We start from the raw sequence: 22,200 nt of genomic DNA, 5'->3' as shown, positions 1-22,200 counted from the left end.
TTCGTACAGCGTCTGGTCGAGCTACCATTAGGGAGCTTTAGATTTCCGTGACGCGGACGTTCTGCATATGTGCAAAATCGCTTATAAAAATTGATCGATTTAATAATATCTAACGTCGTCTCGAGTTTTCACTATACGCAATTTGGGCTATTTTTTGTGTCCGCTCAGTTCACGACGCAAACAGCTATTTTATGCACTGATCAACATACTGGGGGCACCATTTTACTTTTTATAGGTGCGTCCTCGCATATTAATCTAAAGCTACTATGCAACACGACGCAGGAAGAGGAAAACGGCCAACGCAATCACGCGTCGCAAATCAAAAGCCGCTAATACCATGGACCTATACCTAAGATAATACCGCCTAGACCCGGAGCGTATAGATGCATGTAGATCCAAATCCGGGTTCCAGATCAGGTCTACCAAAGCAGTTTCATCGGCATCCAAGTTTTACGGTCCGTCTTCAAAAACCCGTTTTAGACCGCCCCTCTAAAACCAGTATTAAAGAGGAAGTCCACCCTAAAATAGATAAAATCTAGACGAAAGAGAAATAATTCCCTTCAGAACTTTCTTAAAAATGGCAAGAATCGGATAAGAATTAACGAAGATACGACATTTAACAATTTTACATTTTGAGGAGAACATTTCTTGGACAGTCCTTATGAATATTCAAATAAGATAGTTGATGTCACGCTTTCACAAAGTGTTTTCTATTTCATACAAAAAAAAATAAAAGAAATATCATAATCATTTTACCTGTATAATGAATATAAAACTTGCCTTTCAAAGAGGAATGTTGGTATTTTTTCCCTTCTGTTGTTGCCAGATTTATATTCTCTCATTCTTCTTCATGGCAACTCTCTACATAAACCTCATACAAATAGCATTCACAAAAAAAAAAAAAAAAAAAGTTCCATACATGTGCGCGACAGATATGTTAACCTTTTTGAAACGTAACACCGGGACAAAAATAATAATTAAAGAAAAAAAATCCATCCATAACTTGGATTTGCGGTTGTATTGTGGATGGGTTTCTTCCTGAATGTGCAGAAGAAACAGTCGCAGTGTAATGACAAGCACAAGGGAGAGAGGGAGAGCGAGAGAGACTGTGTGGTGCATAACATTATTTTCTATCTTAATGCTTCTCTCTACGTCCAATCATAATGACAGGACTGACAGACCTGATGCAAGATGCCCGAGGGGCCGTCCTTGAGGCGCTGGTGCACTCAATGCAGGCAGTTCGTGGGCAGAAATATCACGCGTATTTGCGGATCGTCGAAGGCGATTGATCACGCAAAATGGTGCCGCGCCACTTTGTCGAGGGTGGAAGTCTATGGAAAGCAGCTCTTCCTGCGATTTAGCCACGATTCGTCGCGTGGATCCTGTGCAAATATCGAGGGGGAATCGACCTGGATCAGATGTCATTTCCTTATGTGGGGGAGTGTCAGGGTCAACGAATATAGCTGCAAGCCGTCAAAGACAAATCGCTTTCCTGAGCCTCGACTCGTGTTGTTCTTCAGCAGAGACGAGTATCTTGTGTTTTACGGCGGTAGCTTCCATGAGGTAGAGAGTCCACCGGAAGATCACGGCACCGACATCTTGAGTGACACCTTCGATGTCGACGGCGCAGTAGCGAACATCATGCAAGACACACCGATCGCTTGCACCTTGATGGATCAAGGCAAGTTCAGTGGCCTCGGCAACATCATCAAAAACGAGGTCCTGTTTGCGACAGGCCTGCACCCGATGACGCCTGGAACGAGGATATCGCGTTCTAAAGCCGAGGAGGTTGTCAGACATGCCGTGGATTTCAGCAAACGGTGGCTCACTTGGAAGATGGAAGAGCAACATTCTGTCAGATTCGGCGACTGGACCAGTATCTACAAGAAAGGTCTCTGCCCAGCTGGCCACACAACAAGGAGGTCTCTGTTCGGTCCAAACGATATGGAACGGATTACATACTGGTGCCCAACATGTCAACCAGAAGTTTGCTGTCGAGAGATTGCCGAGGAACAAAGTAGCGTTCAGACTTCTGATGACACTGCAAAAGACCTCTCAGTCAATTCCATGGTGATGACAGGTGAGCGCAAGTTCCTGCCGTCCGAAAGTCCTTCACATGCATCGCCAGGTCGCACAGCGTCAAGCTTTGATCTGCAAGACTCAGACCGCCCTCTTCAGTTCGCGACGGAGGAGCCCCGAATAATCAAAGACGAAGAGAGGGAATCAGACGACGAAAGTGTTCTTGCATGGCCGCAGAAGAGGGTCAAAGTCGAATCAATAGACCCTACGACCACTTCATACACCCATGCCTCTGAGTGCGGGGTGAGAGACTACCCAGAGGACATGTACATTGGAGGCAGATGGAACACGCAAGAAGAGGAAGACGGTAATCAGTTGATATCGATTGCGACGTCGACTCTCCGAGTGATGATGAAGAATAAACCTCGAATAAGGCTGTGCAAAGTTGCTGTGAATTCAGACTTATCTTTTAACTGAGAAAGTTCCTCTCAATCGCGTCTTCAGATTATTTTTGGCTCACTGAGTGTAGTTTGTCGTAACCTTTGATTATCATGCTTAATCTTTGGCCTTTTTTATTTGTTATGGATAAACATGTTTTTTTTAATTGTGTTTAACATTTGTTTAATATGTTACGCATCAACGACGCGACAGCAGGCTCAGTGGATGGTTTTTAAATCGTCCCTTTGTTTTGTCTTTATGTTAGCTTATTTCATTAGGTCGTTATTCTTTCATTCTTGATTTGCAGTATTTTAAGTTCGATGGTTGGCTGAGTTTGATGGTATGTTTCCTTTAGCCCTTACTGCTCCTTTCTGAATTACCCGTAACTAAAATGAACAATAACTCCATGATAAAGTTTACGTCGGTAAATTACAGTGAAATACAGAGAATGGTAGAAGTCTAGTACTTTTAGTTCATCAATGACATTTTGCGAAAGGAAGCTTTCCCGGTGTTGAATTTTCAACCGGAAACGTAAATTTCATCATCATTGCTTGTTTCTTTGTTTGTTTGTTTGTTTGTATATTTGTTTGTTTGTTTTTTTTATGTACCAACATATACGGGAGGGTTATGAGGGGATAGGTAGTTTTTGTCTCATTTGATTCACAGAGATGGTTTGACTCGAATTTTGAAGCTCGAAATTCCGTCACTTGCTTATCCTGTGTCTGGTTTATTAATGAAACATAGCTGTTCTGTTTTTGTTTTGTCATTAACTAACGTTTCAGAGTAGTGTTAAGTTGCATGGTGAGGGACCGTTCAGTCTATTAGCTGTTTGCTTTAGTTAGCATTGAGATTTCTCATTTTTTTTTTTAACACATAAGGTCCCATATAATAAACTTATTGATGATTGTCCCGTGTGAGATGATGTAAAATGTTGCATACACCATTCGTGTCAATGAGCACCTGTGTACATAATAATTATTGTATACGTGCATCGGTTTGTGTTTTTTTAATTTATGTATTGTGATCTGAAATGATTATGTTAGAATGTACCCTATGTATACGATGAATCTCTTGAACCAGGAAAAATCATTACGGACCATGTGCAGACATCGTATATCATGCATAGTACGTTCATCCACTTTGGAAAAAAAAAAATGAATAACGTGACATCGATACGAGAGAATTGATAACCCCCAAATCAGGAGGTCAGTATATCGCATGCGCGTTCCCGATTTTTCGGGAAAAGGGGTATATTCTAGGAGGTCGATTCTTTCAGTCTTTCCCGACATTTTTTTAAAATTAGGATTACGAATAATGTATCATAATTATACTTATATTGAAAATGATTAACAATCCTGAATATAAAGGTCTGTAATAGGGTTTGCTTCAATCCCCGAAAATTCCGAAATAGAGATCGTATTTTCTGAGTGTTTGCCGTGATTTTTCCCGAATGTATTTTCTGTGCATGTTTTCTGGCCTTTTTTGCAAGTCATTTCACTAAACCATGTATTGCGCGTACATCACGCTCAACCACTTTGCCATACAGCTTCACTTTTAAAAACATGTGAAAGGGGGTACTAAGTAATTTCGCTGGCTTCCCGTCCAAAAGCCCCTGATAAAGGGTTACAGTCCTAACCATTTTAATCCTCAAAGGGGGTTTTCCTAAGACGAATCTGTAACAAGCAATCTACTTGTATATGGTTAAGGGGGGGGGGGGGCGCTTTAGGTAAAACTGAAGCGTATTGAAAGGAATTGGTCTCGGTTAAAATATTTTGTATCGTATATGTTAAATGAGAGTATACGTATAACAGTCTATATCGTGTAAGCTTGTATCATGACCTTATGACTTCATTATTTTACCTTTACCGTTGCATGGCCTGTTCATGTTTGTCCATTAAATCATAATAATTACTATATAGTTTGAAATGTTATGTGGCGTTTATGACGAAAGCATCTCCTTATATTACGTTTGACTTTTGCGATTTGGTTCGCGTACTTTGTCTGAAAAAGAAAATCATATGTTCAGAATAAAAGAAAAAAAATAATTCTAGTTTATTAAAAAAAGTGTTCGAACACTTTATGTTTTGGCTCTCTCATCTGTCGTATATAGTGTGATGTGCACTATTACCTGTGTGCATATGCCTGTTTGTATGGGAAGGGGGGTGTCATGTCCCTATGATGTCAGAAGTCGAAGTCGAGGACAGTACTCCTCGTAGTTAGAAAATTATGTGTGTTTGTCAGATGGGAAAAAAGGTAGAACTTTCACTGATTTTTTTTTAATCAAATGTTAAACGAAAGAGACGTAAAGGAGTGCGGGATGATGATTCTCCCATTGATTGACCAACCACTTTTATCTTCACTGACTTTCCTCTTTTGAAATGAAAAAAAAAGGAGAAACTTGTATACTTTACATGCTTTAGGGTAACCTTTCCAATTATGTTGTTTAGCAGTAACCCTATGACAAGAGAGCATCTTAACGGGAGTAAAAAGGTTGTAGTTGCATAAGCGATGAAACGCGTTATAACGCGTTTCATCGCTTATGAACGCGTTAATGATTTATTGTACATTGTACACTGATGTACAAACCACTGGGAGAGTTGTAGGTGATGACATCATCACCTAATCAGCTCACTGGCAATAACAATGTCTGTTGTTGCAGCCAATTCTGCTATTCTATACCAAAACCTGTCAAACAAATAATCTATATATAATTATACCAGAACTTTCTTTATTAAGTCCGACTATTAACACCTGAGGCCCCTGACCGTGTTCGGTTATGCACCACGGCGAGTAAACGTGCACGTTGACACCATACACTAAAAACAGGCACATACGAACACACATAAAACACTTTCTAAAAGAAGCCCCCACCTCCCCACCTCCCCCCCCCCCCCACACACACACACACTTTTTAAACTCGTGGAAAAAATCGCGAAAAATTTTAAAACATCGTTCAAAAATCCGTAAAATATCCGACTTTCAGAGGGTACCAAGGAAAACAGAACTAGCACATAAAAACAAAGCAAAACAAGGAAAATAGGCAAACGCATTCATGATGTATACGCTACACATAATGAAACAAACATGATCAATTAAGGATATCCATATAAAATTACTATATAATATACTTCGCTTAGTTTGGAATGAAAGACACGAAAACAAAGAAGATTTCAGGAGAGAGAGGGAGGGAGGGAGAGAGAACGAGACATGCTCATGGGAAGAGAGGGAGAGAGGTGTATGCAAAGAAGGCTGCATGAGATGAGTATATAGAAGCGTTATCCATTAAAGGGGATGGCTAGTAACTGATCAGTGGGAATCAGTGGAAATGCTGGGGGATGATTGTGCCAATTCTTGTTGGACTCATTTAAGAGTACATTATATATCTATTGTTGTGTGAAAGTTATTTGCTTCAGAACGGTCTCATATTCAAGTATAAATGTGCTGTTTAATGCCCCGTCACTGTGCAGGCATGCTAACCTGGAGACATTAAACTGCACATTACTTGAATATGAGACCATTCTGAAGCAAATAATTTTCACCCAACAATAGATATATAATGTACTCTTAAATGAATCCCACAAGGATTAGAACAATCATCCCCCAGCATTCCCACTAATTCCCACTGATCAGTTACTAGCCATCCCCTTTAAAAGCGGTCCAGTGCATTGTAAAACTTATAAACGTTGTTTTTTGTTTCAACTCAAATGGTAACTTATTCCAATAAGTCTTAATCGGAAGTAGCACGAAATTCATTTCATTTCATTTCATTTCATTTATTTCCACTTTCATGATTGGTTTACAAACTTTGCATTAAAAACAAACAGGCAGACAAACAAACAAACAAAAATACATGGTGTCAAATATGATAGTGGCGGAATCATGGGAAGCACAAAGTAGGCTTATTGAAAATGATCCCTTAAGAAATATTGTGATGTAAATTATGTAATCATTTATAATCATTGGTTTGTAACTGAATTGAAACAAACATGAATACAAAATACGATAAGATTTACAACTTGAATCAATAAAAAGAAACGGATACGTGTAGATATGAAAATAGAGAAGAAAAGAAGAAAACTCCATATTTAACTATTCGTCAGCTTGTAACTTAATTGCATCAAAAAGATGTTGTTTATATAATATTTTAAATTGTCTTACGGTCTTACTGATCCTGAAAATTATATTCAAATTATTCCATAAAATAGTACCTTTGTAAAATATTGATGACTGCGTACATGATGTGCGATTTAATGGGGGATGAATACTCTGAGCATTTCTGGTATTATAATCATGAATTGAACTATTGAGGGTAAAATAATCAGAAAATACATCAGGGAGAAAACTATTATTAAGTTTAAACATAAATATTACAGACTCTAATGAAATTAGATCTTGAATGGGTAATATATGAGTTTCTAAAAACAGAGGTAAACTGGGGGAAGCATATGTTGAATTGGTTATTAAACGCACTCCCCGTTTTTGTAATTTATGAATTCGATCAATATTCTTATTAAAAGTGAATCCCCATACAATATTGCAGTAATTGATATGTGGTGAAATCAAAACATGGTATAACATTTTAAGGACATTCCTAGGAAGATACTGTAATCTATACAAAACCCCTATGTTTCTTGATATAATACTGGCTATGTAATCAATATGATAATTCCAAGATAATCTTTCATCTATAATTACTCCTAAGAATTTTGTGCTTACAACTCTATCTATTTTCATATTCTTAAAATACAATTGCAAATTGTGGTCTGTTATAATCGCATACCAAATGAAATATAATGAGTTTTATCTATATTCAAAATCAACTTATTGGCTTCCATCCTGTCACTAATATTACGCAATTGTCTATTGGAAATTCAACAACGAATTCCTTACATTATACTGGAAATGTAAAACAGATATCTAACACTCCCAGGCATGATTCAGGACAAAGTTTGTGAGCAAATTTTTTTGTGTGAATGTGTAAAGCATGCTTATCAATATGCTAGAGTAAGAGACGAAATTTCATCTCTTATCTATATTTACAAATGGATAGTGTTGTGATTACGATGTCACACTTGACAATCCCTTAGAGTTTAGACCTATAAAACCTCAAACATCAAAGAAAGCCAATATCTATAATGGAATGGGCAGTGTAGGCCTTCAGTAGGGTCCTACATCACAATAATGTATGACAAAAAGAAAAAAAAGTGAGTATCATAGTAGAATATGATCTTTCTGTAACTTACAGAGCTAAGTCTCCATTTACTAGTACACGTCTAGAGTGGATAACCACTTTGGGTTATCACCTTTTAGAACTGTGATCTACTATAGTATGCTTTCCAGGACAGATTTACTTAGTAGGTCAATTCATGTGATTTTTTTTTTCAGAAACAAATACACTATGGAATATGTCAAATTACCCTGTGCAAGCAATCATATCCCCATTGAATCATCTTACTAAACTTAAAAAAAGTTTGGAAATCTGACTTCAGTTGTAAATTTCTCCAGTTTGTAAGCACTACGCAATACATGCTTGATATCAATGAAAAGATTATTAAATTCTCTATAAAATGATATCCTACTCATTATGATTATGCTATCAAGTAAAATGTTGTACTCAAAGGTGTCTGATAAGGTCTGCATTGAAAAGTTGCAAAATGAACAAGAACGGTCCTTATGAATGAGAATGATTGTTCTGAGTAAATAGAGAACATGTTCTTTTGTGTTATGTATTTTGTTCTCAACTGGTCAGCCATGAAGGCAAATTTCAGTAGACATCTTAACTTCACATTCAAGTTTTCAGTGGTGCGGTGCCATGCCAGGCAATTTTGATGGCTCATCAAGTTGTTATGGTTGTACATCATGCCACGTGTAAGCAATGTTCAAAAAGCCCGCTCCAAGCAGAGATGCTTCAAAAAGATGACAACGCAAGACCACATAGAGCGAGACTTGTGCGCAACTTTCTCGAGAGAGAGGGCATCACTAGAATGGACTGGCCTGCATGCAACCCCGACCTCAACCCCTTAGAACATCTTTGGGATCAACTTGGCCGAGCTGTGGGGATGCAACGACATTGGCAGGACTCCGTCAGATACTTGTTGACGAGTGGAACACCATTCCTAGGCAGCGAATCACGAAGCTAATCAACAGCATGAGGACACGGTGCCAGGCGAAGGTGCAAGCACTTGAGTCGTTCACCAGATACTGAGCCCCGATCATGTTCATTGACAATATAAAGACAAAGTAAACATAAAAGTAAAGACAAAATAACGACAAAATGAAGACAAAATTAAGATGAAACTCCAATTAATAAAATCAAGACCATGATTTTCACGAGGTTCTGTGAGATAAGAATTGCTTGAGTCACGCGATTGTGTGTGTGTGTGTGTGTGTGTGTGTGTGTGTTTGTTTATCTGTATGTTTGAACGCATACATGTTTTACTCCATAAAAATGCTGATGTTACATAACAGTAAATGTAACAAATAAAGACAGAATAAGCTGACCAGAAAGAATATAAATTATTAGTGGAAAAGTGAGCAAAGAAAATGGGATTCCATCGGGAGTCGAACCCGAGACCTCCGGATTGCTATTAGACCGGAATGAACACCAAAGAAACAATGGGGAACTCATAACGAAGAAACTCCATTAGGGACGTCAAAAATTGGGTCATTTTGCAGCTTTTAAATTCTGACTTTACCTCATATTTGTAAGCGCTGTACCTCCATGTATATGACAATCATAACAAGTATGGTATCATTTTCAAGAGAATTAAACAATCTTTGTGTGGTACTAAGCACAAATGAATTCTTTCTAAGGAAAAAATGAGAAATTACTGACCAAACTCAGATTTCCAAACTTTTTGAGGGGTTTAGAATGTGTGTTTGTGTGTGTGCTGCAGTTCAAGTTGTAGGAAGTGATGTTGGGGTGTGGTACATACTTAGTAATCTAGCGATCAGTGGGTACACGTGTAGACAGAGATCGTACACATTGAGTGTACGATTTTTGGTGTAGATCTTTGTGTGGTGCACATAAACAAACACAGAGAGAACTCTTCTGTATTACACCAAAGATCCTGTTTACACGTGTGTGTGATTGCGACATCGTACACATGTGTGCACCACGTAATAGTCCGTTGATTGTGTGCAATCGAATGTGACCAGCCTAAGTAGTGGTGCAATGACTGCTGTTTTTGTTTTGATAGTTGAATGTTCTCAACACCTCAGCTGGAAGCGACAGTAACTAGAAATACGTTCGTTGGTGAGATATGCCTACCTACCGGTGCGGTATTGTATGATGATTTGAATGATACCTCTATCATCGCAAAAAAAGAGATGCGTCGTTTGCCTGTAGTCCCGTGTACTTATCTTCGTGCTGTGTAATGCCGTTTAGTGATTGATGGGTTGGTGGGGCCCGGTTTTCCAACACAATCCACAGCTCGATGAATTCTACTGATTCCTAGGTGTAAAATTTAGGTCATCATGGCTGGGCCGGGCAGGGTTTTTTTTTTTTAGTTTTACAAAGTGAAAAATGTGAAGTCTGTCTTATTAAGATCAACATGTAGAAAACTAGAACCAGTGCAGTGAAGTTAGTAATTTATGTTAAATTATTCATCAACTGTTCAGCCTAGCCTCCGCTAGGGGCAGGGCGCAGTGACTCAGATGTAGGCCCTATAGTAAACTGTCTCTAAATTTATAAAATTTTATATCTTTTTTTTTTTCTTTCACATATGCTTAAATTTTTATACTATCAATCAGTGTCATTTTAATTTCTTTTTTTATGATTCTAATGTAAAGCATCCGTATCAGCCTTCGAGCTGCAGTGCTGGTTTGTTATTTTATTTCTTTACTTTGCACAATAAACCACATTGAATTGAATTGAATGTAGAATCTAGCTGTCTAGTAAAAATACTAGGTCTATATAGGTCTAGATCTAGTGTAAGCAGAATTACTGTGGTGTACAGAATCATGAACGACCTTGTTGCAGTCCATCCAGATACATTCTTTACAATTAACTCATCTATTAAAACCAGGAAAAATCATGATATGTACTTCCAAACATACCGCCCTAGGGGCAACATCGACAAATTTGCATTTGCCTAGAGATCCATCAAACCTGAGTGGAACAAACTTCCAAGTTCTGTAGTTTGTGCAGTCTCACCTGAACAGTTCAAGGAACTCTTAATGACCCACCTTAAAATCACACCTTGTGATTAAGCCCACACCCCTCCTCTTCATATCATGCACACAAGTTATATTCATCTTTGTGATAGGCTGCATTATATAGCCCTTTGAAGATTAAAGAAGAAAAAAAGGATAGGCCTATATCTACATAGTAGTAAATTATTAGCTAGTAGGCCTACTAGTAGTACCGGTATAGAGGACACTGCCCTGTTCATTCTTTTTTCTTTTTTCTTTTCTTCTTCTTCTTCTTCTCCTTCTTCTTCAGAATGACATTGAATGATTAATCATATTGACAATTCACTTCACATCAGCTGAGTTCAATTTCTCATTTATCAAAAGTTTAGTCTTCTGTAAAAATTTGCTTGTGAATATTTACAATATTCATATCAGTTGACCAAGTAAAGTTTATGTGGATTGAGTGAATGCAGCAATACACATCAGTGAAAGTTAGAAGAGTCAGACTATCCATTCAAGAGATATGCATTTTTAAAGTTTCAGTGCAGCTATTGCTGGCTGAGAAGACCACAGTACTGTCGGTTAATTGGGTAATGTCTGGCAGAGCATTTCTTACCTGATTAACCAGAAAACACATTGATTTCCAAATTCATAGCGCAGATACCACATACCAGCACCAAAACTTTTAAGGTTCATATCTTCTGAGCAGACTGTCTGATTTTCCTCAATTTTACTGATGTATTTTGCTAGTTAATATTGCTGCATTTACTCAATTCACATGTATTATCGGGTTTCAATCCCCTTTTAACTTCTATAAGATCAACTGAAATTTTTCTTTGCAAAATTTACCAACACTGTCAACAACTTGGACGTGAAATCTGGACCTGTTTGAATGGGCATGAAAATGACACAAATATTAATAGATTTGGCAATAGTTTTGTCGTAGTTGCCTCTCATTTGGGTGATTATTTTGATATCTTTCATTTCATTTATTTCATTTCCGGCCAAAGCATCTTTGCCTTGATACATTTAATAATGTGTTGATGCAAGGAATGTGATATTTTTTTGTCATGCCATAGACGGTTACAGCTCGTTATTCCGAAGGTTCGTTATTCCAAAGGCTCTTTATTCCTAAGATTCGTTATTCCGAAGGTTTATTGTTCCGAATTTCATTTTCGGATTAACCAATCTTCGGAATAACGCCACAAATTTTCGGATTAACGAACCCTTTTTCGTTTCGGATTAACGAACCTCTAGGTGTAGGGAATTGCGTGTTTCGGATTAACGACCCTTCGGAATAACGAACAGCACCCGCCATAGACAATGCAAGCTGCTAGACAGCATTTATCTAAATTCTATCAAAGGTTTGATTGTGTACACATTTCACTTTTCTTAATTTTGTGGTACAGTTTGACATGCACCAGGGGTGTATCCAGGATTTTTTCTGGGGGGGGGTCGTAATCAAAATTTTTGGACCTTTGCCTTTGCGAGGGAGCGGAGCGACCGAGCGGGGGGAGGGTGTGGGAGGGGTGTGTCCCCCCTCCCACGGTAGGGAGTTTTTGAATTTTGTAGCTTAAAATGGGGCCATTTGGTGCATACAAAAGTGACTTTTTCGGCATGGCAGTGCGGCTTAGAAATAAGGTAAATTATGGCATATTAAAACTAAGTTACGAAATTTACAAGGTTTTTGACAATTTGCTGGAACACCGGTCACTTTTTTTCCCTGTTGTAGGTCTATATAGAGTAAAAAGCCCTCAAAAAACAAAAATGTCTTTTACAAAAAGTGGACCTTTTGAAAATTTGGGGGGGGGGGGTCGTACGACCCTCCTGACCCCCCCTTTCATACACCCATGTGCACATTGAGTTCAAATGTGACTTAGTGCCATTCTGTTATGTTTTCATGTTCATACCAGTATTTCCAAACCTTGCATGGATACTAGTACTGTTCTGGCAATGCAGCCATCTCTGTGGTGACCATGGCATGTATACACGATGCTGACGAGATCATTCCCAGACTTTGGCTTGGAAGCGGGGAGGCAGCGGAGTCGCCGTTTTTCCTTGCTGACCACAAGATCACCCACGTTCTGAGCGTCATTTTCCACACCGTCAAGATTCCACTGGAGTCTGTTCAGCAGAAAGTCATCTCCATCATGGACCAACCGGGGGAGGACCTCCTGGGTCACCTGAACGAGGCTTTCTCCTTCATCGATGAGGGTCTGGAATCGGGCGGGGCAGTGTTGGTTCACTGGTGAGGTTACAGTAGATGAAGGTGGTCATGGTCATGTTGCATAAAGAGGCTACATTTGTGTGCATTCTACTTCCTTGAACTTTTGTCTTTTTCTGACAATTTTGCACCTCGTAGTTTATCTGTATCCTCCGAATTGGAAGGATGAATAGAAAGTAGGAAAAAAAGAAAGAAAATGAATAGAAGTAGACAGAAGTATGCATGTATTTGCAAAGTAATGTGGTGTTTGAGTTTTTAACTTTTAAGCATGGCCAAGAACCTTTTATTTACCAGTGTCACAAATGGACGTCACTACATTGTATTCACCCATCTTAACATGTTTCTGTTTCAACAAGAGTATCATCAATGTAACCAAACATGGGAGCATCTACATCATGTCACGACATATAAGCATTACAGATGTGATTTATTTTGCTGCTTGTAAAGGATGTTTGCAATTTGATAATCAAGACTTTGTGTCTTTACTAGAACATTGATCTGTACTAATCCAAGTCTTGTTAGTGATTTTCTTCCTTTGATAAAAGCTACATTTTGTATTGATTTGAAATACTAATAACTCAATCACTTCTATTCAAGTACCATAGTAACATTTCTACATGTGGGAGCATCTTTATACTGTAAACATTGATATTTTCGCATGAGTAATTTGTCGTGCTGAGCAGCTCAAAATCATATTTGCAGGTTCTTGAATTTACACTGTCCAATTGTCAACCCATTCAAAATGTGCAGAGGAAATTGTGAAGATATTTTTGTGGCTTTTAGAATTTGCGCTAGCCAGAAGTAGCGCGGAATATGCAAAAATCAATGTGTACACCATGAAAATTTTTGCATTTACAGTAGTTAATTCATTTTGTTGTTCTGTGACTGTAAGGTGTCTGCTTGTTCCAGTTGTTTCATTTTGAAATGTAAATTCACATTAGATGTCTGAGAGTAAAATTTCCATTTCAAGGAATGCGTTTGAAACATCTGGTGGGAGGTTCAGAGGCATTTGATGACTCGTCTGAAAGTCGAATTATCCTGACAAGTCTTGGTGCATGGTGTTTTTTATCATTTTTTCCAACCTGCAAGTTTCTCTCTTCCTGGCTTGCTATTCATTATGAGCTTCCTTGTGGAGACTTCCATGATGAGCTTCCCTGTGGAGACTTCAATAATGAGCTCCCTCATGGACACCAATATATTTCATAGCAACATGAATTATAATGTTAGATTTATTTAAGATTTATTGTGGTCAGATTTGATGTCAGTATTGTTTGGGACAAATTGTGTTTTTTAATAGGGTCCCATTTGTTGTTGTTTTTTTTCTAACACAACATGAACAGTGCTATGGGTGTATCCAGGAGTTCAGCCACAGTGATTGCATACATCATGAACAAGGAGAAATGCACACTCAACGAGGCCCTTTTGAAGGTTAAAGAGAAGCACTCTCAAACATGGTAAGTAACCACAGTGCAGACAGGTGTTTTAGTAGCACTGTTTAGCAATATTTTCAGTATGAAAAATGTAATACAATGTACTCATAATAATAGCAACTTGTTATACAGCGCATTTCAGACTTGATCTTGACCTTGACACCCCACTGTCCTGCAAACCCCCCCCCCCCACACACACACACATACACACACACTGAAAAATGTTCCACAGCCCCTATTATATACCATACAGTAAACCTCCGCTTTTCTGGAAAGCATTTGCTTAGTGCACCAGTTTCATCCACCTGTTCGTAAGGAGATCATTCTTTTGCTATTACATGGCCTATTTTGTGGAATAGGTTGCCCAACAGACTCTACGCAATTTGTAAAATCCTTGAAAACTTTTTTTTTCTTTGATGTATAGGGTGGAAGTTATGCCAAGCATGCAGAGTTTCTCTCTGTTTAAAATGCGCTACATAATTGCAAATTGTGATTATTTTTACTCTTGCCCTCCTCTCAGCCCCAATGAAGGTTTCATGGAGCAGCTGAGGCTGTTTGAGGCAATGGGATGCCAGTGTAACCCAGGCAACTCACTCTTCAAGCAACACCGGCTGGCGCACCTTGCAGAAGAGATTCAGAGTAAGTCATGGCAGCCAGTCGAAAAGGAAACAACGAAAATGCCTAGCGTGACTTTTGGAGAGTGCTAATTTGTCTTTCCATATTATGTGTAAGAGCCAACGTGTACTTCTCAAAGCGTTCAGTATAATATACAGGGGACTGCCATTGTAACAAAGTCCTCAGGACTGGTTGTTTTCATTCGTTATTTCAAAATTTCATTTTGAAATGGTATAGTGTACAGAGATATATAGGTGATGATTTTGGGACCTGATTGTGGTGGGTTTTTTTTTTTACTTCATTGTAATGAAAATTTCATCACACATGTGTTCGTTGTAACAGGAGTACACTGTTGAAGATATGCCCTTGAAATAAAACAACAAGAAAGTGCAACATAATGTCTGCTGGAAAGGCCAGAGTGCAGGACATTGTTGCTGTAACAAAATATCACTTAACCTCTGTATCTTTGGAGCAATTTGTCTTATAATTCTAGTTCTCAAGAATGTCTTTATTCAGATTCTTTGTGATGGAGCTAGGAGCTGGATGTGCTCTTTCGATGTTGTACAAAAATTGAATTTCTGATTTTCCCAAATCTTTCACTGGATCAACATGTAAATGCACTTGCACAAATAGAAGGGTGGAAGACAGAGTTAGTGGGTAGTACATGTACAAGCTAGAAAATGCCAAGCATTTGAGCTAATTTCAGTGTTAACACAGATTGTCACACTATTTGTCTAAGAAAACAGTAGAAATTATTTCAGGAAGCTATTGTCGGAAAGATTGCACGTCATTCTTGTTTGTATGATGGGGCATAATGTCTTTTCAATTTTCACAGTGAGAACCGATCTACCAGAGGACCTCCTTGCATCAGATCCACACACCGCAGATGATGGCAGCAACGACGCCCTCTATAGGTGTCGGAAATGCAGGTAATCCTTCGATCAGCTCTCTTTCTCTTCTCTTTTTTTTTTTTTTTTTTGCTCGTTCTTTTTATCCTTTCTTCTTGCATTCTTTGTTGCTTTGTGGGTTTCCTCTTTTTTTTTCTTCATTTCTTTCTTTCATTCTTTCTTTCAAAATCAACAGCTTCATTTTATTTTTAAAGACACCATTCCATTTCTGCCTCTGTAAAAAATGAATGCAGACTTTTGTGAGAATATTGATTGACAGAGGGAAACTAACAGAGAGAATGAGTTTGTGATTATGTCACCACCACTGGGTAAGTGATGCAGCTATTGAAGAAAAAAAGAAAAAAAAAATTAAGGTATCGTTTAGGTTTGAAATTTTACACTTTCTTTCAGAAAGATATCCTTTTTAAAACACAACCCTCACTTTTCCTCACAGGTGAATTTAATTTGTTACATGTTTGAATACTCGTGTCATTTCTTTGTTTTGTGAGACAGAAATAAATAAGGGTGTTACCTCGATGAACAGACACACATACTCATTGTTCCTTCTATCCAAAAATAGTAGTGCAATTCTAAGTCTCCATGATTCTACTGGAGGCTTCTTGAAATTTTCTTGAAACTCTTTCTTTTGAGTGCTGACTGAAGAATAAGTGGTGCCAACCTCCCTGACTTGGAAATTGTCACGACCTGGAACCCATCGAAATTCATGTAAATTATAAGCATCATCCCGAGAGCTCTCTGAAATCTCAGTGATATTGATGCGGAAATGTTGGCAACCGTGCAAGCACTACTTGAGTAGATAAATATACACACACGTGCACACAAATACGACCAACCACAGATCTAATTTCACATTCCCATCCCTTTTCCAAAATGAAATTATCCCCCAATCACTTTGGTACATGTACATGCTTAACACATGCAGCATACATCTCCAGGTGTGAGAGGGTTAGGCCCCAAGGTGTTGAGTCTCTACATAAACTCTTTTGTTCTTATTTCTTGTTTTATAATCTCTCTAAAAAAAAAAAACAGTTGTCTGTATGTTTGATTCTTTATAATTAGGAGGGCGCTGTTCAGACAGTCCAGCGTGATTGCCCACAGCCAGGGTAAAGGTCTGAGCAGCTTCGGCTGGCACAAGCAGGTCAAGCAGCAAGGACAGAGTCCACAGGTCAAGGTCACAGGCCAGGGAGGCCGGGGGGAACACGCGTCCAGCAGTTGCACCTCCGTCTTCATCGAACCCGTTTCATGGATGGAATCATTTTTGCTGGGTGTCAACGAAGGGAAGGTTGGTATCAAAAGATTGATTTTTAACTCACCTCAGCTGAACGACTCATGAGCTACATACTGTAAAACATGATATTTCGCAGCATGAAATTTTCTTGAATTGGAGCCGACGGCCTTTTTCATGGCATGAAATTTTCTCAAAGTGCCTTTGGCATTCAATGCATGCAGAGTAGACAAGAACTTTTGCGTGCATTTTCATTTCCTGAATGTTGGCTCACGCAAAATTCATGAAATTAAGATGCACACCTACATACCTCGTTTTCAAGTATTCTAATTGTTCACTGTTCATAGTCAGTTGAGCATGAACATTTTAGCATGTACCCCTCATATGGTGCCCCATGTAAGGGGATCCCTGGTCCCTAAATCTCAAGATTTTTTGAAAAATTTGCATCAGGTGAAGTGCCACAAAGGAGAAATGATATGTTGAGGTGAACCCTAGACTCGGGGGTTGGGTCAAGGTTAGGGAAGGAATGGGCAGGAATGGGCACTCATCTTTACCATAAAACTGTTTTCTTTTCCCAAAGTTCCCATCAAAGGTTGAGGACCAACAAGAGCACCGACATGTTTGACTCTACTGTACACTCCCGTTATAACGAACACAGTAATAACGATATTCTGGTTACAATGAAGTAAATATTCAGGCTGTAACATTATCCGCTCTATGTGTTTTTATTGTTCATCTATTGGGTTATAACGAAATTTCATTATAACAAAAGAAAACTGCTTGTCCTGAGGAATTTGTTATAACGGGAGTCCACTGTATCTAATGTTGACACACCTTTCTGTTTAGCAAATGATTAATTAATGATTATTTTTTTTACCCTGGATGTAGCAGCAGAAAAAAAAATAGAATGAAACATTTGAAAAAAAAAAGGTAACTAATACTTTCCAAATATTTAGAGTTAGTACAGCCCAAGTTATATATAAATGGCAAATGTCTATTTCATATTCTATCTTGACAGATATCTTGCCCAAAATGCAGCTCTCGACTTGGTTCATTTAATTGGTCAGGTATGTGACAGTTGAAATAATTTTGACTATTAAAAACATGTATATCGCAAGACAACATTACTTCTAGCTCAAAACTATAGCATTCAGAATAAAAGAATTATTAATTGTATGGTGCGTAGACATGCACAGAATATTATTCATTATCTACCTGGTAGGAGGCAAAGCATGCTGAACAATGTTGGGATTGGAGTACTGTATCTGATGAGGTGTCCTGTAAAGTTGCAGAAAATAGAAAAACAGCCATATATAGCTCAGCTGGAAACAAGTATGTTTTTACCATGTTAAATGTGACACATATTAGGTATGTGTTTGTTTGTTTGTTTTTTTTGTTTTTTTATGGGGGGGGGTTAGGATTTTCTGTATGTGTTTGTGTAGCTGTTTGTGTTGTATATCTTTTGATTTTTGAGGAAGGCATTGTGTGTGTGTGTGTGTGTGTGTGTGTGTGTGTGTGTGTGTCTGCTCGTCTGCCTGTACTTATGTTTGTTTCATACCCACAACACTGTGACACTTGATGTTTCCGGCACAGGTCAGCAATGTTCGTGCGGCGTCTGGATGACCCCGGCTTTCCAGGTTCACCAGAATCGGGTAGATCGCATGGCTCCCATCGTCAGATGACAGGCCATTGATCCCTGGACCAGCTCCAAGAAGGATGAGACTAGCAAGCTAGATATCCAGAAAAACGATGAAAGATGCAGCTTGTAGTACAATGAAGATGTGGCTAGCGCTGTTTGATGTTGTGTACAACATGTCTGCATTATCAGGGTCCTGAAAAATTTTGTCCCCCCTGCATGCAAGATTTACAACTTTTAGGCCAGATGTTGTACGTGGACTCTTAATGTCATCTTCTGGACCGTCGGCTTGTAACTCATGCTAAGTTGCATAAGAAAAGTCTAGATGTTTTATATAGAACAAGTGATGCATATTGCCTTGGGAAAATCATGAAAGCTTTAATTTTGCATGTACACAGTAGTAATTACTCGAATAACCAGTGTATTGTTATGAAAATTGATATGATGTCTACGGTACATTTGTACTATTGTCTTGTTAAAAAGAATACAAATACACTACCAATTTCTGCCTAAAGTTAAATTTTGTGCTGTCGTGGAATAACAAGTGCAGAAATGCCAAGTAGTGTACACTGTATTTCTATGATTATAAAGTTCGCATGTTTTTTGTTTTTTTCATCCAGATGACTTTAATATACACAAGTATGCTTTTGAAATGAAATAAATGTATATTACATTTCTGATAACTGGTATTGCATGCTTTATACAAATCATTTCCCCATTCTTAAACCATGGCATGTTTCCCTTTTTTCCACTATTTTTTTGTTGTTGTGTGCCGTGGTATGTTTTTGCTGTTGATGTTGTAATGGGTTTTTGTCTGCATAGGTTGGCAGCATATCAGGAAAAGTTGCAAAGTTACACATAAAGCCCTGTGATGTAGTGTCGGTGTTTTTTGCCCACTGAGTATCAATCTCGTGGGCCTACTGTCAGACTTATGGACCTTATTTGCCTAGTGTCTAGCTCATGGGATATCTATGACTAATGGACCTTCTTTCAATGTCCAACTCGTGGGTGCCCATCTCATGGGATGACCCTAACTTCATATAAGATCATTTTGATAAGCCAATTCCTAAACCACTATCATATACATTGATGAAACGATATAAATTTTGATGTGGTGTGCAAATGTTGGCTTACCAGTGCAAGGTTGTCGCCCAATTTGAAAAGCTCTCAAAGACACAACTTTCATTTTGACCAAACGAGTGTGGCATCAAAATAGCAATCTATGTTAAAATAGCCTGGACTTGTAGCAAAAACAACTTCGGGACATCAACAGAATTTCTGCCGTAGGCACACCGACATCTCTTCATTTGACTTCTGTTTATTCCAGTAATCTGTATGGTCTTAAAGTGTGGAAGGCAATATCATGTTCTCTATGCCACATTGCCTGAGAAAAGTTTTCAACTTGTTTGGCTTACACTAGGTCTAGGGCTATGGTGACTGTTACATAATACATTGTGCAATGAAAGCCCCCAAATTGAGAAGAAAAAAAAAATGTTATACAGTGTGAATCTTGTGTCAAAAAGTTTGAAACAATAATAAGTATTTGATTCAACAGAATCTTTCTATCTTCTTCTTCTTTTTTTTTGGGGGGGGGGAGGGGGATCACTTTTGTTGTTTCTTGTTGATACAACAAAATAAATGTATGTATGTATGTATATCTGATATATTAAACAATTGTCACTGTGCCAGACAGTCTTTATACAATGTACTGAGTTCCCACTGTCACTCATTTTTTTATGTCATGCTTTGATCAATGCTTACAACTACCAAACCACTAAACAACTTCAGTGTGCCACAAACAATTGTACATTTTGACTTCTTCATTGGAGAGTTCACCCATATAAATTGAGGGGCAGTGATGACAGCTTTCTTGCCACCGATAAACAAGGAAGCTAGGTTTTTATTGATGTCACATTGCATGATGTGGCAGACATAAATCTCTACATGTACGTGAAGCTATATTAACACTGCTCACTTTCCCAAATCGCTATACATGTATTTTGTATTTTAAATAGATAACTAACCAGCACCTTTTGGGGGCAATGCTGGTCATTTGTTTGTTTGTTTTTTAAATGAAAACCATCCAGCATACTGCATAAACATGACAAACAATTCTCACTGCACAATGTTTACATGGCAAATATGTGAAGGGGCCAAACGTTAATATGGTCAATTTCTATGAGTATATTATGTGACAAAGTACATACACACCAGGCAGAAATATTGCAGAAAACCGAGCCTTTAAATGTGCATACAGTTCAACTAGTCACATGACTTCTCATATCAATACAGACTTGATACACCTCATTTTCGATACCTGTCAACATAATATCGGCAAATGTTTATCGTTTGACATCATTTGGGCACTATATTTCTTCTTCTATTGGCTTCCCATAAACGCTGATGATTTCCTCTTAATATTAATGGGACTGTCCAAACACCTTACCTAAGCCCTGGATACATTTACAGAGCACAATTCCAATGTGCAGCCACTTTATAAATTGATTTAAAAATGGGATAGGTCTAAACTATGTATTTAAAATGCTTAGCTATTTTCTTTTCTTTCAGACAACAGTCTTCTTCCTCGCTAGTACCACAACTTTTATTGTTAGCAATAAATATAGATAAATTACAACAAGGAAAATGACGCGCAGCATAACATAATTAAAGAGATAACCCAAATTCCAGACGGACATTTAACATCATGACGACATTGTGATACGTGATAATAGAAATAATGGTCTTATACTGTAATGCTAAATGATATGAAACTGATAAGAACATTCCATGAATCATCATTTTAAGTTTGCTAGTTACTTACGACCACACGAATGAAAATCATTCTCATTAAATATCCACATACATTGATATAAATAATTTTATTCCTAATGTGCCAACTTCGTACGTGAGAGGGGAAAAAAAAGACCAGAAAATAAGCAAATGATTTTTGATTTCCCCCAGCACACAGCATGATAAAGTTTGATCCTATGATTACAAAACCAATATCACACTTCACTAATGGACATTGAACTTCTGAGGTAGCAACGTCTTGTATGCAACAGTTTGGTTTGTGCATACCTAGTTTATAACATGATCAGTGCAACAAAAGGTACAGCAAAACAAAAGAAAGAGTGCATGAAAGCTCTTATTGAAGGAGGGTATGTCTTGGAGAAATATCTTGCACTGAATGAATGAAAGCTGACAAAGCTTGTACAAAGTTTGACAACTTGGTTAATCGATTAAATACAGGCAATGGTTTTCCTGTGACAATTAGCCATTACACACAAACCCTCATCCCTGTGTTGGTGAAGTGACTGAACAATAATGCATGGGATTTTACACAGAATTCTTATTTGAACACAGTTTGACAAGAAACTGATTTTCTTCCAATTTAGTATGAAAGACTTGACTCCCCTTGTCTTTCACACTGCATTAACACATGGCATTATCCTAAATATGTCTTCAGCAGAATCAAATTAAGTCTTTATCAAGAACTGTGAATTGCTTGTTAGTATTTTCTACCTGACCCTGTTGAGGAATGGTAACAGGAGTTACATCGTTGTCACATGTTC

The 22,200-nt window shown here is 38.1% G+C and overlaps 2 protein-coding genes across 2 annotated transcripts; both read left to right on the top strand.

The window, feature by feature from the left end:
- Nucleotides 1-1,191: 1,191 nt before the first annotated feature.
- Nucleotides 1,192-2,496, top strand: LOC140240583 (endonuclease 8-like 2). Its single transcript, XM_072320344.1, has one exon. The coding sequence runs from the start codon at nucleotides 1,192-1,194 to the stop codon at nucleotides 2,494-2,496; it is 1,305 nt and encodes a 434-aa protein (XP_072176445.1).
- A 7,079-nt stretch (nucleotides 2,497-9,575) lies between these two features.
- LOC140240725 (dual specificity protein phosphatase 12-like) lies at nucleotides 9,576-20,198 on the top strand. The gene is made up of 8 exons (XM_072320488.1): nucleotides 9,576-9,712; nucleotides 12,504-12,838; nucleotides 14,155-14,268; nucleotides 14,765-14,883; nucleotides 15,695-15,788; nucleotides 16,827-17,049; nucleotides 18,011-18,059; nucleotides 18,586-20,198. The coding sequence occupies exons 2-8, from the start codon at nucleotides 12,567-12,569 to the stop codon at nucleotides 18,672-18,674; spliced, it is 960 nt and encodes a 319-aa protein (XP_072176589.1). The 5' UTR covers nucleotides 9,576-9,712; nucleotides 12,504-12,566; the 3' UTR covers nucleotides 18,675-20,198.
- The last annotated feature ends 2,002 nt before the right edge of the window (nucleotides 20,199-22,200 follow it).

The sequence above is a fragment of the Diadema setosum genome, chromosome 17 (assembly GCF_964275005.1).
Source record: "Diadema setosum chromosome 17, eeDiaSeto1, whole genome shotgun sequence".
Lineage (NCBI taxonomy): Eukaryota > Metazoa > Echinodermata > Echinoidea > Diadematoida > Diadematidae > Diadema > Diadema setosum.
The sequence above is the reverse complement of the archived record's forward strand: the minus strand, read 5'-3'. Positions and strand labels throughout refer to the sequence as shown.